The sequence below is a fragment of the Folsomia candida genome, unplaced genomic scaffold (assembly GCF_002217175.1).
Source record: "Folsomia candida strain VU population unplaced genomic scaffold, ASM221717v1 Fcan01_Sc015, whole genome shotgun sequence".
NCBI lineage: Eukaryota > Metazoa > Arthropoda > Collembola > Entomobryomorpha > Isotomidae > Folsomia > Folsomia candida.
The window spans coordinates 120,626-134,755 of record NW_019091207.1 but is presented as its reverse complement, the minus strand read 5'-3'; the positions used below and the strand labels follow the sequence as shown (position 1 = coordinate 134,755).

General features: G+C 39.5%; 5 protein-coding genes across 5 annotated transcripts; 2 read left to right on the top strand and 3 right to left on the bottom strand.

Annotated features, from left to right (window-relative positions):
- Positions 1-235: 235 nt before the first annotated feature.
- Positions 236-1,095, top strand: LOC110856144 (mitochondrial import inner membrane translocase subunit TIM14). The gene is made up of 4 exons (XM_022104597.2): positions 236-316; positions 380-434; positions 548-790; positions 863-1,095. The coding sequence occupies exons 2-4, from the start codon at positions 432-434 to the stop codon at positions 1,016-1,018; spliced, it is 402 nt and encodes a 133-aa protein (XP_021960289.1). The 5' UTR covers positions 236-316; positions 380-431; the 3' UTR covers positions 1,019-1,095.
- LOC110856141 (GPI mannosyltransferase 1-like) lies at positions 1,073-2,709 on the bottom strand. The gene is made up of 3 exons (XM_022104595.2): positions 2,422-2,709; positions 1,982-2,330; positions 1,073-1,915 (listed from the first exon to the last, which is right to left on the bottom strand). Exons 1-3 carry the CDS (start codon positions 2,566-2,568, stop codon positions 1,215-1,217), a joined length of 1,197 nt encoding a protein of 398 aa, XP_021960287.1. The 5' UTR covers positions 2,569-2,709; the 3' UTR covers positions 1,073-1,214.
- Positions 2,710-2,852: 143 nt separating this feature from the next.
- LOC110856145 lies at positions 2,853-6,699 on the bottom strand. Its single transcript, XM_022104598.2, has 3 exons — positions 6,424-6,699; positions 3,173-3,352; positions 2,853-3,083 (listed from the first exon to the last, which is right to left on the bottom strand). The coding sequence occupies exons 2-3, from the start codon at positions 3,349-3,351 to the stop codon at positions 2,900-2,902; spliced, it is 363 nt and encodes a 120-aa protein (XP_021960290.1). The 5' UTR covers position 3,352; positions 6,424-6,699; the 3' UTR covers positions 2,853-2,899.
- On the top strand, positions 6,667-9,043 carry LOC110856143. The gene is made up of 6 exons (XM_022104596.2): positions 6,667-6,949; positions 7,088-7,167; positions 7,252-7,329; positions 7,687-7,971; positions 8,046-8,122; positions 8,357-9,043. Exons 2-6 carry the CDS (start codon positions 7,116-7,118, stop codon positions 8,777-8,779), a joined length of 915 nt encoding a protein of 304 aa, XP_021960288.1. The 5' UTR covers positions 6,667-6,949; positions 7,088-7,115; the 3' UTR covers positions 8,780-9,043.
- LOC118437731 lies at positions 8,819-11,464 on the bottom strand. The gene is made up of 5 exons (XM_035857050.1): positions 11,109-11,464; positions 10,034-10,226; positions 9,746-9,923; positions 9,585-9,632; positions 8,819-9,365 (listed from the first exon to the last, which is right to left on the bottom strand). The coding sequence occupies exons 1-5, from the start codon at positions 11,226-11,228 to the stop codon at positions 9,092-9,094; spliced, it is 813 nt and encodes a 270-aa protein (XP_035712943.1). The 5' UTR covers positions 11,229-11,464; the 3' UTR covers positions 8,819-9,091.
- Between the last annotated feature and the right edge of the window lie 2,666 nt (positions 11,465-14,130).

The window sequence follows — 14,130 nt, the reverse complement described above, 5'->3', positions numbered from 1 at the left end:
AGAGATGACTAGGATAGTTAGCAATCGGGTCCGACAGTTGGCCATCTTGCATCCAATTTAAACTTTTAAATCTAAATTAATGCGATACTTTCCAATCGGAAGCTCAAGATACTAGGGTTTAAGAAATTTTAAAATTTTTTCTGAATTTCAAAAGTAAAATTTGTTGATTTTCAAGTATCCTCTTTGGATAAAAGATTGCTAACTATCTGATCGAAGACGGTAAATATTAGGGGATGAATGATATTCGGGGTACACGGATATGAAGAAGGAAGCGCGTTTCACTTTGCTCGTGCTGATGAAACTTTCTCCGCATTTTGTAAGAAAAATCAAAATTTCCGAAATTTCGAAGACCTATTGAAATAAGGCTTTATTAAAATAGGATTTAATGAAAGATTTCACCTGAACTCGTGCTTTGACCCGTAATTTGTAAAATGGTAAGAAGAAATAACGTATTGTAAATTACGAATACAATAAATTTGATTGTAACTTTGATTTTTAATTTTTAAATTAAAAATTTTAATTACTGGTTCAATTTCTATTATTGCAGGCTAGCTCAATGGTGGCTGCCGGTCTTGGCCTGGCCGCTGTTGGGTTCGCTGGTCGTTACATTCTCCGCAGAATGCCCAACATGGCGCAGCAGATGAGCGAAGCGATGAAAACGTTCCCAAATTTGGAGGAAGCTTTATCCACGAGTAAATATTATAAGGGAGGATTCGAACCGAAGATGAATAGGAGGGAGGCCTCACTTATCTTAGGGATATCACCGGCAGCGTCAAAGGCTAGAATTAAGGTAATTGCTTCATACTTTGATGAATTAATGTCGAATATTTCATCTTAAACACTGTCATAATATTTGTAACAGGAAGCCCACAAGAGAATAATAACCTTAAACCATCCCGACAGAGGAGGATCGCCATACGTTGCGTCAAAAATTAACGAAGCTAAAGATTTATTAGAAAAATATGCTGCAAGTGGTCCCGGCCAAGCGTCGAAACGATCATCTGGAATGGGAATGTAGTAGGTTTAGATAAGACCGAGTAGTTTATATAAGACAAAGTTTATTGTAAATGAATCAATATTTTATTGCAACTTTTATTGAGTACTTTCACTGGTGTTATTTATTACTGTACAAACATTCTATTGCAACTAATACTCTATTAATAACAGTAATGACTCATCACCTGCTACTCGCTACACAACTAATTAACTACATATTACGGACTATAATTCTTAATGATCTGAACCAAAATTCCAACATTGGCACAAAAGAATGCAATTGACTCTAGCCAGACATACATGAAGGCATTACGACCCTCAAATTCTAGAAAGAATGCTGGCAAGAGCCACGCAACTTGAGCAAAGTACCATACAAACAACAAAATCAGTGCATTTGAAATTTTGATTTGTAATTTACAGTAAACGACTGGAAGTAGGCTTAAATACCACAAGAAATATTGGGAAGTGCAGACTTTGTTGAAGATGACGAAACAGTAGGTCTGAACGAATATTGTGAAGCACAAGTCCCCCGCATTTCGAAAGAGTACGGCTGCCGTTATTAACAAAATTACTTGCGGTGCGAAGGTGAGAATGCTAAGAATCGTGCCAAGAATTCCAGCCGTGTTCCAATTTAAGTACAACATGTAGAAATATGTAGAAAAGTTGTGTCGGATGTCTTTCCTGGTGAGGTGGTAATAATATGATTCTTGTAAAAACTCATCTCCATAATAATAGTAGCAAATCAGAGTCGGGATAAAGAATCCTAAGACGGATCCCACCACGAGTCGAATTCTGTGTGATGTTATGGACAAGATGTTTTTCCAAAGCGGTAAATGTTTCAGCTTAGCCGTGTCCAATCCTTGAGTCGTGCAGAGGTAGAGGGGAAGACAATAGGCGATAGGATAGAGTTTGAAGTGGACTGTTGAGAAAAATAAGTATAAATTAGAGTTCATTCAGCTTATCATTCGAATTGTGATAAATGTACCTGAAAATCCATAAACGATTCCTGCCAGTCCCGTAGCCTTTTTCTTTGCAAGAAACAAGGTGGCCAACACGAGAGATAATATGATGGATTCTGAGCTTCCACGACTGCAAATTACAATCGGTAAGGGGTTGTATATCCATAAATAGCTACATCTTCGACTCAGAGCCTTGTTTCCGGCACTTTCGATCAGACACAAGCTATAGATTAGATATGATGTTAATATGTCGAACAGACTAAAGAGGATTTTCCCATAGCAAGGTGACACTGTCAAGTTAGGTGTTAAAACCCAAGCGAGGAGCGGTGTGTAACGATAAGTCTCTCTTCGATAAGGCGAATCTCCTCGGATGACCTAGTCAAATCAGAAAAAAAATGTTACCATTAATTGCATCCATCCATTAAACTATGTAACCCATCCAAAAACTGAAGAAATTAATTCTTACATATGAAGCTCCATCCGTGAACACAGAATAGTCAATGTCTGTATATTTTACTAAATTAGTAGCGTCGTGGTAAACACTGTACAATGTTGCTGCAAGTCTAATGAGTAGACCAATTGTTAAATGGAGAAAAACTGGAGTGTCGCCCATTTTCTGACTAGACTATAACTAAAATTATGCAATGAATTTTCTATACGGGTGCGTATTTAGCACGATAAATTTAATCATTAGATTCTAATTGATCTCTTCTTTGCTGCAGAGTTCAGACAAGTTTTGAAAGTTTGAAATTCTTTGTCGCATTGATTCAGCTTGGGGTCATCCGTCTGTGTGACACACTTTGCATACAACAATCCTTCTTTAGAACACTCGGTTAATAATTGGGGAAATATTTTTAATCTAGATTTTGCTTTCTTCACTGCTTCCATTATATCAGTAGCACAAAACACTGGACAGTTTTTTGTTCAAATAGTTTGCTATGTGGTTACTTCGGTAATTTCACTTTCTCCAATTGTGCTAGGGCTGCATCCTTCTCGGCTCGCTCTTTCTCGTACTTTTCTTTATAAAACTGAATCTTCTCTTGTCGTTCTCTGTATTGATCAACTGTTTTCTTGCCCTTTGCAATTTCACTTGGCCACCAATCTGCCTGGTAAGGGATGTCTTCTGGTCTAAAGAGGAAAATATGATAAGATTACACAATATCGGGTTTTGGTTTTGCATTTATGTAGTACGTATTAAATGAGCTGGTTGAACTTACTTTAAGAAAAGTGCGTTGTAAAATTGTTTACTCCAGATAGAACATCCTATAAGTACTCCCCCACCAAGGATGAAAATTCTGGGATATCGTTTCCAAAGTGGGAGACGAGCGAGATATTGTGGTCGACCTCTGGAATCCTGGTTTGGCGTTCGTTTGACAAGGGTTGGTTTCGAGCTCATTCTGAAACAAAACAAAAAATGATTAACTTTGTCTTATAATGATAAAATTCTGGTGAGGTTTGAGATAAGAAAAGGTAAGTACAGAGTGAGCCTGAGTGGCGTCAAATTAATTGACTTTAGCAGCAGAGACTTTGTTTGCCTTCCGCTTATTTAACATGAATTTGAATCCATCGCAAGATGAGAAATTCTTATCAGCATTAAATTCACAACAGTCCAGCATTTGTTCAATTGCAGGGGCACATGCGTCTTGTTGATAATTATTTTCTAGTGGGTAACCAACAAAAGGATCAGTCAAGAATAGTTAAGATTTCTGAAAAGGTTAAATCTTCTCACTTTGCAAACAGGCTTGAATCGCACAGGCAAAGGTTTGACACTCGTCAAAATTCTTGCTCATCTTCAAACGGACTGCAAATATTTTTATTAGGCCAGTTTATAATAATCTATATTATAAACGAGAATGTCTGTCTGTAACGGAAGCGGAAGTAAATCTGTCCGTGACTGAAGTTTGTCCGTGACCGAAGTTTGTCCGTGACAACGGAAGTGAAAGCAGGGTAAGTTAAGTTTTGAATGGCGCGAAAATTCAAAATAAATTAAATTAAAATCAGGTTTCAAAAGTTGGAGGAGGGGGTGTCATATTGTTTTAAAGGGTGATTATCTGACCGTAGTTGTCTGAGGGTTGACGTCTGTAGGTCATTATGTGGGGGTAGTTGGATGTGGGTGGTTGTCTGAGGATTGTTATCATGGGGGAAAATTATCTGTAGGTGGTTATCTGAAGGTGATTATCAGACGGCAGCTGTCTGAGGGTGGACGTCTGTAGGTCGATTTGGGGTATGTGGGTGGTTGTCTGGGGCGAACTTATCTTCCTATCACTGCCCCAGCCCAGATCTCCACCCAATAAAACAATATATAGATTGTTCGCCCTGCAACATTCACCAAGTTTTCTGGGCCGAGAACTAGGCCAGCCTATTAACTGGGCCGGCCCAGATCACGGCCCAGATATCTTGGAGGGTGTAGTAGGTAAAACTATGAATTTATGATTGAACTTGACCGAGTTCTGGGCAGGCCCAGATACTAGAGCGGCCCAGATACCTTGGTGGGTGTAGTAGGTAAAACTATGAATTTATGATTGAACTGGGCGGATACCTCGGCCCAGATATCATGGAAGGTGTAGTAGGTAAAACTATGAATTTATGATTGAACTGGGCCGAGATCTGGGCAGGCCCAGATACTAGAACAGCCCAGATCTCGGCCCAGTAAAAAAATGACAGTTCCCCTAACATCTACCACATTTTCCGGGCCCACAACCAGGCCGGCCCAATATCTGGACTCACCCAGATCAGTATCGAAGCCATGTCCACCATGAAGATGGTTATCTGCGTGCCCTTCGAAATAATGCAATTTGCAGCTATGAATGGCAATTCAACTTAAACATGGCTTGAAAAGTTGTATGGCAAGAATCGACTTGCAACTCGACTTTTAACGCAATAGCAAGACGTCTTGCAATACAACCAGTTATCACTACAGATATGCTAACGCTCTTCCCTCCAATCCATGGAAAGATAGTTCATGGCTGGTGCGTTAACTTGGTTATTGGGCTGATGCGTTTCTTGGCCTGATGTATTTACTGGGCTGTTTGTTTTACTGGGCTGATGGTTTTACTGGGCTGATGGGTTTACTAGGCTGATGGGTTTACTGGGCTGACGGGTTTACTTGGCTGATGGGTTTACTGGGCTGATGGGTTTACTTGGCTGATGGGTATACTGGGCTGATGGTTTTACTAGGCTGATGGGTTTACTTGGCTGATGGGTTTACTGGGCTGATGGGTTTACTTGGCTGATGGTTTTACTAGGCTGATGGGTTTACTTGGCTGATGGGTTTACTGGGCTGATGGGTATACTAGGCTGATGGGTTTACTAGGCTGATGGGTTTACTGGGCTGATGGGTTTACTTGGCTGATGGGTTTACTTGGCTGATGGGTATACTTGGCTGATGGGTTTACTGGGCTGATGGTTTTACTAGGCTGATGGGTTTACTTGGCTGATGGGTTTACTGGGCAGATGGGTTTACTTGGCTGATGGGTATACTGGGCTGATGGGTTTACTGGGCTTTTGGTTTTACTGGGCTGATGGGTTTACTAGGCTGTTGCGTTTGATGGGCTACTGGGATGGTGCGGTAACTTAATTATTTGTCTGGTGCGTTTACTGGGCTGGTAAATTAAACGGGATTGTATTAAACCTCCTTTGAACATGCGTCAATTTTAAAACTTCTCGGTTACCACAACCAATCATCATCATGATTCTTTCTAGATGTGGTATGGTAATTACGCAAATTTAATTTACTTCCGTTGCGGACAGACATTCAAAGTGTGAAATTTATTGCCCGGCGAAGACGGGCTTATTAGCTAGTTGAATATAAAACGATATAAAGATCAGTTTTCTTTGTGTAAATTACACAAAGAAACAGTGTAATTATCTGCTGTGTTCAATTAAAAAGTTAAATACTTGTAAATTAAAAAGTAGAGATGGGAATTTCTTGACTTGCAAACTATAAATTTATGGTGCTGCGGAAACAAAGCGCTTTCAAAGGGCAAATTGCCACGATTGCTTGACTTTAAGTATCTAGGTAACGCGTCTCCCTTAACGGTTGCGACAAATGGTCGAGTTACAAAAATGGTCGGTTTGACCGATAACAGCGAGCTTGACTCGGGCTCGTAAAGGCTGCACACTGGAGATTTCAAGTTCAATCTTCGAAATAGTACCCTCGAGATTTTTAGCTTAAAAAAATCAAGCTAAAAATTACGATGATTTCATCTTTAAGAATTAAGTCTCTATGTCTGCCCGTTCAAAAGTTATTAAAGGTCAAAGAGTTGTTTTTTTCGACCATCGAGAAGAAACAACTATTTTTAAAAATAATTATTTTATTTGTAACTCGACCATTTGTCGCAACCGTTAAGGGTAACTAGGCACTAAAAGTCAAGCAATCGTGGCAAATTGCTCTCAACTCAAACTAAAATTTGCAAAAAGCTCACATATTCATCCTACAAATTCGCGAACCGGAAAATTATTAACTCACCCGTTTATTTGTCTAATTGATGATGGGCCGAAGTTGGTGAGGCCAGCCAGCCACTCAACAGAAATGGGAGAAAACTTCAAACTTTCTCCGCTGCTCCCGACAAAGTTTTGAAGAAAGAAAGCACCGACCGAAATCTCTGTAAAACGGAGAAAAGACCGACGAAACGATGATGCTGCTTCACTAAAATAAAAGATTGTGCTGCTGGCTGGCTGGATTTGTATTTGGATTTGGTGGAATCGGATGTGCGGCGCAGGAACACTGCAATGCAATGCATTTTCTCAAGTCTCACCCTTTTACGTGATGTACATCTGATTTGTTATCCAATCCTTGTAAACACTACTTCCGACATAGATAAATAAATTGGTCTCATAAAATATTCGAAGAAGTTAGTTAATCGTCAATTAATAATAAGGTTAAAATAATTGGTGTCGCATTGTTGGTTTTGGGTCTGCTTTCTTATACCAGCCGATGTCGCCAGTTTTTGCACTTGTGCTATCAGGCAAGAAGAAGGACTAGCAGAGCAGAGGTAGCCTTATTTTCTCGGCACAAAGTGGAAACCACTTTCCCTTTGTTCAGAAATGAATATATTTTATTTTTCGGGATGATTGAGCATGACAAAATGTGTGGAATGATGGAATTTTAATGAAATTATGATGTATTTTAGAGTATCGAAATTTGGATTATCAGAAATAATGGCGACTGATATTTTTAATGATGATTGGATTCAGGAAGAACAGTTCCAGGGTGAGTTAGGTGTCATTCATAGTCAACTAATTAATTGAGGAATTTGTATAAATTTGTGATGCTTATCTTATTGCTTTAATGCAGGATGGTTGGTGAAAGTTAGTAATGATGAGAGAAGAAGTTACTGCAGATTTTGTGCAATCGTGTTACAAGCTCGGAAAGGTGAGGATCATGCGTATAATTCAGTGGCCGCGGAAGCCGTGGGGACATTAATATTGTGGGATGGGGGAGGGAGGGGTTTATATAAGATGGGGAGATGATGGGGACATCGAATAACCGTGGGGACATTGTCCCTCTGTCCCACGCTTCCGTGGTCGCTGTATAAGGGGTCGTTCGTAAACGTCATAACGCAAATTTTCGTTTTTTTTGGACACCCACCCACCCCCCTTTAACATGTGTCACATAGGCACGATATCATTGGGTCCTGACCACCCACCCACCCCCCTTTGCGTTATGAAGTTTACAAACCCCTAATCTACGTATGAGGGTTATGTTATGCTAATATTTTTGCGAATGTAGGAGACCTATCTGCCCATGGTCGGACACAAGCGCACATTGCGAATGCGAAAATTGCACAAGAATCTGGCATTTCGACGGGGCCCATTAGCGTTCAAATTGTCTGCAATGAAGAGGAAAACGAGGACTTTACACAACCCGAGGAAGACGCAGGAGGTGGAGGAGAGATAGAATATAAACCAGAATTATTTGACACCATTCGAACCCGACAGAAAAGGACGTCCACCAGTGGAAAGAATTATATCAAAAAATATAGGACGGCTTGGGAAGAAGAGGAAGAGTTCAAGGGTACATTCTAAATAATAATTAATTAAATATGCTTATAAAACATGTCACATTTTGCAATTATATTTCTCATGCAGACTGGCTCCAAGCATATCCAGACGATGTACAACGCGCATTTTGTAAAGCGTGTAAAGCTATCCTTCGAGCACACAAGGTAAAAACGGTGTCCAGCAAAATCTGTAATTTTATAGGCAGTGGCTGCGGAAGGGTGGGGCGCAGAGGGACAATATCCCCACGATTATTCGATCGCATCACCTCCCCATCTTAAACCCCTCGCTCCCCTATCCTACAATGTTAAGGTCCCCAGCCAGATGTCCCCACAGCTTCCGCGGCCACTGTTTATAGGACGCTCTCATCGCTATAAGTAAAATTGAATCTCTTTTTCCAGCATGATCTTTCCTGTCACGCCAGAACTGCCCGTCATCTCAAGAAAATTCAAGAGTATAAAGGAGACCAATTTTTCATGATTGCTGGAGACGTTGTTGCCACTTCATTGGCTTCACCAATTAAGCGAACCCTCGAAACTTCAGCGAGCAGTAGTGCTGGCGGTGGCGAAATTGGCGAAATTGGGATTGAAATCGACACAAACGGAATTTTCCCAGATAATGGAACCCCCGATGGTTCACCCGACGATAAAAGACCAAGAATTATCAAAATGTCGAAAGCCCATTTGAAAAAGGAATCTCCGAAACCATTTTCAAGAAAAAAAGTACGGTTTACTTCTGCCGATGTGGTTGAAGCTATCGAAAATAACGAATTTACAGGGTATGAGCTCCTCCAAATTGTTAAAAAGGCAGTGCCAAAACTTTAAACTGTAATTTATTTGGTAATTAAGGATTTTTAAAATCTATATTTGACTGTATAATTTTACGCGTGTCAATTTCATCAAATTGCATATCACAATCTTTGTTTTACCGACAACTTTCTATCACAAAGTTTATACACAGTTATCATCTACATAAGTTACCAGCGTGTTAAACATAATTAATTTAGGAATTAACAAATACTTATTTGTTTGTGGACGAACATTCATATATGTAAATATTACAAATAAAGATATTCTGATTACGCGATATGAAAAAAAAATCATGCGATGGTTATTTAGAGAAAGTCGAGAATAATCCTACATTTCGTCTCTCTTCCTATTTTTATTAACTTTCTTTTGCTGTTTCGGTTTAGGTGTTGATTTTATCTTGCTATTTTTCGTTTTGAGTGGAGGAGGCATAGGTTTCCCTTTTCCTTTACTACTTTTAACACCATTGTTCTTATTCCTGTTGCTTTTCCCTTGTTCTTTTTTAATTACATTTTCTATCTTTGGTTCATCTTTTGATTTGTCAACTCGGTCAAATTCACAGACAAAGGGGAGATCTCGCATGCACATGGCAGGCACCATTGCCCTGGTGGATAACACAATAAATTAGGCATTTGTCCAGTGGCCGCGGAAGCGTGGGGACAGAGGGACAATGTTCCCCCGGCTATTCGATGTCCCCACCATCTCCCCATGTTATACAAACCCCTCCCTCCCCTATCCAACAGTGTTAATGACCCCACATGTCCCCACACCTTCCGCGGCCACTGCATTTGTCACTTTATGATCTAATCATTCACTTATATACCTGGTTGATAAGCTCAGAGCAGGACACATTTCTTGCTTCCCACCACCCCTGCAAAATAACAACGGAGAAAGTGACAAAAATTCTAATCTCACAGATTATGAAAAATTCTGCAAAAAATTCTCATCTCACAGATTATGAAAATTTGTACCAAAAAAACTTACATCATCATCGCATTCATCTCCCCCAAAGCTGCCGGATTCATTCCTGGAGGATGCGGCTTATCTTTCCAGGCATGATTTTTCCACTGCTTTCTCTCAACTCCGATCCACAACTCGTCACTTACCAGCTTCGCCTTTTGAAGAAGAGTTTGCAGTCTGGTCATCTCATCCAGCCTCTCAGCTTTTTTATGCAAAATATAACCAAGCAAGCAATTTACCTTGCACCGAACGGACTTATTTGCATATAAATGAGAATAAAGATGTATTATATAAAAAATAAAAATAAATTACTTTTTGCCAACCGTCCCTCCATTTTTTTGCAGAATGCTTCAGCCTTCTTAAAGTTGAAGCGCTTCTTCTCATACAACTTGTAGCGTTTCGAGCCATGAGTCAATTCGTGGGCATGGTCGTTGTTCGTGACTTCTTTCTTCGTGACTTTCTCCTGCTGTTGTTTCGTCCGTTTGGGGGATGAAGCATCGGAGGGCTAGAGAAAAAAGAGGTATATTTCTTCACAATACGTAAATAATTTAGGTATTTTGGTTGGTATCGATAGTTCAAAATAAGTAAATGGATACAAATAAGTAACGTTTCATATGTAAGGGCATGCTTCGCGTGGTTTTTCGTAGTGATAAAAATATGCATGGAGAAAGTTAAATCACGGAGAAACGCATCTTCAAATGATAATTTATTTCGGTATCGATAGCTCGAAATAAATGGACAGAAAGTTGTAAGCCTTGCGTGTTTTTCGTGGTACTAAAAATATGGCTTGGAGAAAGTTAAACCACGGAGAAAGTCATCTCCTAATGTGACCATCATCAAATATAAGTACGATACATACATACATCTGATATTATATTAGATTTATATATTATTGGATCTATTACGACGACAAATTATGCGAAAACTAGCATGGTTCAAACCAATGGGAGAAAGTCGTTGGGAAAACTTTCCCTTGTCACAAACGAATCAAGTTTATTTGTTAGGTTATTGATTTCCTATCCAACCTGGCTATGCAAATGGAGAATGAGAAACTCAAGCTGGATGATATGTCTTCGATTTCATTTTCCTAACAAGTAAAAATGGCTCAATTTGGAGAGAAAGTCTTGAAAGATGTCTTACATTACATTGGTAAATTGCTTCACCGGATAGAGTGTAATATTCTTGTGTACTATTTTTCGCATATATTTACATATATGAAGGCAAAAATGAATACGTGCAAATTCAACACTGCAAATTCATGTGGGTGGGTGGGTGACGTTAGTGAAAAAATTCCACGCAGTAAATAAGTGATTATTTAAGAACGTAAACAATTTAATAGGCATTGTGGGGTGTTTTCTAAGAATTTAGAGATTTTTTATGTATGTACCTCACTTCCAAGAGAGTTATTTCCAGCCGGAATAACAAACAAGTAAATTAAGACGCAAATTAAGAATAATATTATCACAGTGGGACGAGTAATGTAACGACCAGGATCGTCCATCCCCATAATATTTAAAATTATACAACTGCGGTTAAAATTTTGTTAAGATAAGAGACCACCCACATGTGGTTTTATGCTTTCTCCAAGTGAAAGTAAGGCAACCTGTCGTATGTACGAGCGATGACAACTAGTGCGATGTACGTAACCTAAAAAAATTACCGAACTTTCTCGGCTTCGGTGAAATAAAATTCGGGCATATTTCACTTCACACAACATACGAAAGAAAGTAATACTTCTCGGTTCGGAAAGGTATGCGTGCGTGTACACATGATTGGAAATTCAGTGGCCGCGGAAGCCCTGGGGACTTTAACATTATATGATTAAGGGAGGGAGGGGTTTATATAAGATGGACAGATGATGGGGACATCGAACAACTGTGGGGACATTGCCCCTCTGTTCCGCGGCCACTGGTTGGAATACGTCGATAAGTTTCACCAATTGAGTTGAGTAGAAGTGATTACTGCATATGTGTAAATAGCACATTCAACCGCTTTCACTTGTGTACAGTGGCGTCGGAAAGGTTCCGACAGAGGGGCAATGCCCCCACGGTTGTTCGATGTCCCCATCATCTCCCCATCTTATATAAACCCCTCCCTCCCCCATCCTACAATGTTAATGTCCCCAGATGTCCTCACAGCCTCCGCGGCCACTGCTTGTGTCCCAAGAAAAATTGAGCACAAGTGTAAGAAATTATTTACTCCATAAGCACGCAACATTGAGACAAATATGTGTGTATGTAACATTAAATATAATCGCGTGAAATTAGGTTACCGACAAATTTTTGTCATGCATACACAACGTGCATGGATAAATAAATCTGACTTTAAACATCTCACTAAATATGTTTCTTACAATCTGTGAAACCTTTTTTGCTCAGTGTCGCACGATATCAAATTGCAAGTCTTATCTTCATCGACACAATAACATCATGACTCATCAAATATTATCATACTGATCTTGTACATATGTTAAAACAATGCAATAATTTTGTCCTGTTGCTAAATTGGTGTGTCTACTCGTGTATGCAATAACAATTTTTATCAGTGTGCAAAATATTATTGTTTTTCATCCGTTACATGGTCGTTGCCCACATCACAATGTAGACTCATGTTAAATTCCTAGAAAATTGCGAATCGACTCGACTCTCAGACACTATTACAAAACAGTTCGATTTCACTATACACTTACTTTTACCAAGATACTTTGTTCGATCAAATTTCGGGTACGTGTTTAACACATGTAAATTACACTTTGTTTAGAATAAACATTTGCCTGCAAGAAATTTCAAGGCGAAATTACTGATACATTGTACTTGTCAATTTTTCTGTACAATATTAAACAACTCTTTTCATACGATGTACATACACACATGTTAATAATGAATGTTACAAATTTTACTAAAAAATGCAATGCAACAACAAAGTCTCAAGTAACACGTCGTCAAATGCTGATTTAAATAAATGATCAAAATATAAAAGTTGTTGTACATAAATCTCATCATAATTCTGATCGAGGCCAACATAACGTAGGAAAACATAGATACATAGTGGCCGCGGAAGGGTGTGGACAGAGGGTCAATGTCCCCACGGTTGTTTGATGTCTCCATCATTTGCCCATGTTTTATGAACCCCTCCCTCCCCTATCTTAAGTACAATGCTAATGTCCCCACACCTTCCGCGGCCACTGTACATGTACCATGAAAAGAGTATGCAATCGTGGAAAACGATGATGCACATGTGTAACAATTTTCACAGCTTATGCACATGCAAATTTACATACGAGTGGTGATGGGTGGAAAAAATGCTCAGCTTTCTCCTTTGCTTTCTCCAAGTAGAAAGTAGCCTACATATCCTCGCCTTTACTGCAATGACCTTACGTCATTGACGTACTAAGTAAGTCTATAAAATAAACATAACTAGATAGCAATGCGTCTTGAATAACAAGTTTAGTTGTTTATCTCAAAACCATGCATTGCATAGAAATTAAATTAAATATGACTATTCCAATGTACAATTTCGGAGTAAATACATACATGCGCCTAGCCCAAGGCGTATTTTCTTGTACAAAACGAACAAGCCTTGTCGGAAGGATGTGGGGAATTCTGGCAGCAGAAAACAGGATATCAAAGAGCACAAGTGACTGCCGTGGTCGTGGTGGCATTGTCTGACTTTTAACAAACAAACCGAATAAATAATCGATTTCTTCGCTAATATAAAGGCTAGGCATTGAATTTGCTTGCACGATGACACGCCACAACCAGACGCTTATATAACCTACTTACTTTATAATTTGGAGCCCAAGCTGTAGGCTTATGAAGCCATCTTCCGTCGGTAGACGGGAGAACTTTCTTTGATTGAAGCTAAATATTCCTGACTCGGGCTAAACGAAGTCTGAACTTTGATTCGAGCATTTCAATTAAAATATGTTTTTCTCTGAACATTTATGAAATTAAGGCCAGCAGCACTTTTATGAATTTGTGTAGGCCGAGGATTCAACCACAATCACGACTTTTGTAAAAAGGATGCCAAGAACATTCCCTCAGACGCATGAGACTCGATTATCTGCAGTGGCCGCGGAAGGGCGTGGACACCAGAGGGACAATGTCCCCACGGTTGTTCGATGTTCGCATCATCTGTCCATCTTATGCAAACCCCTCTCTCCCCTATCCTACAATGTTAATGTCCCCACGGCTTCCGCGGCCACTGGTTATCTATCCAAGCTGCTTCAGAGAACTCATCGACGGTTTATTTCATCTGGTAAATAAATGAAAAGTCGTGGCAATTGTCTCTAAAAAAAGTATCCGTGCAAATGTCCAGTTAGACTGACACATGTCTCATGACGAAACTAGCAGCGGAGTCAAATTGCTTTCACCAAGGGACAATTACCGACAGTGGCCATTTGCAAATTG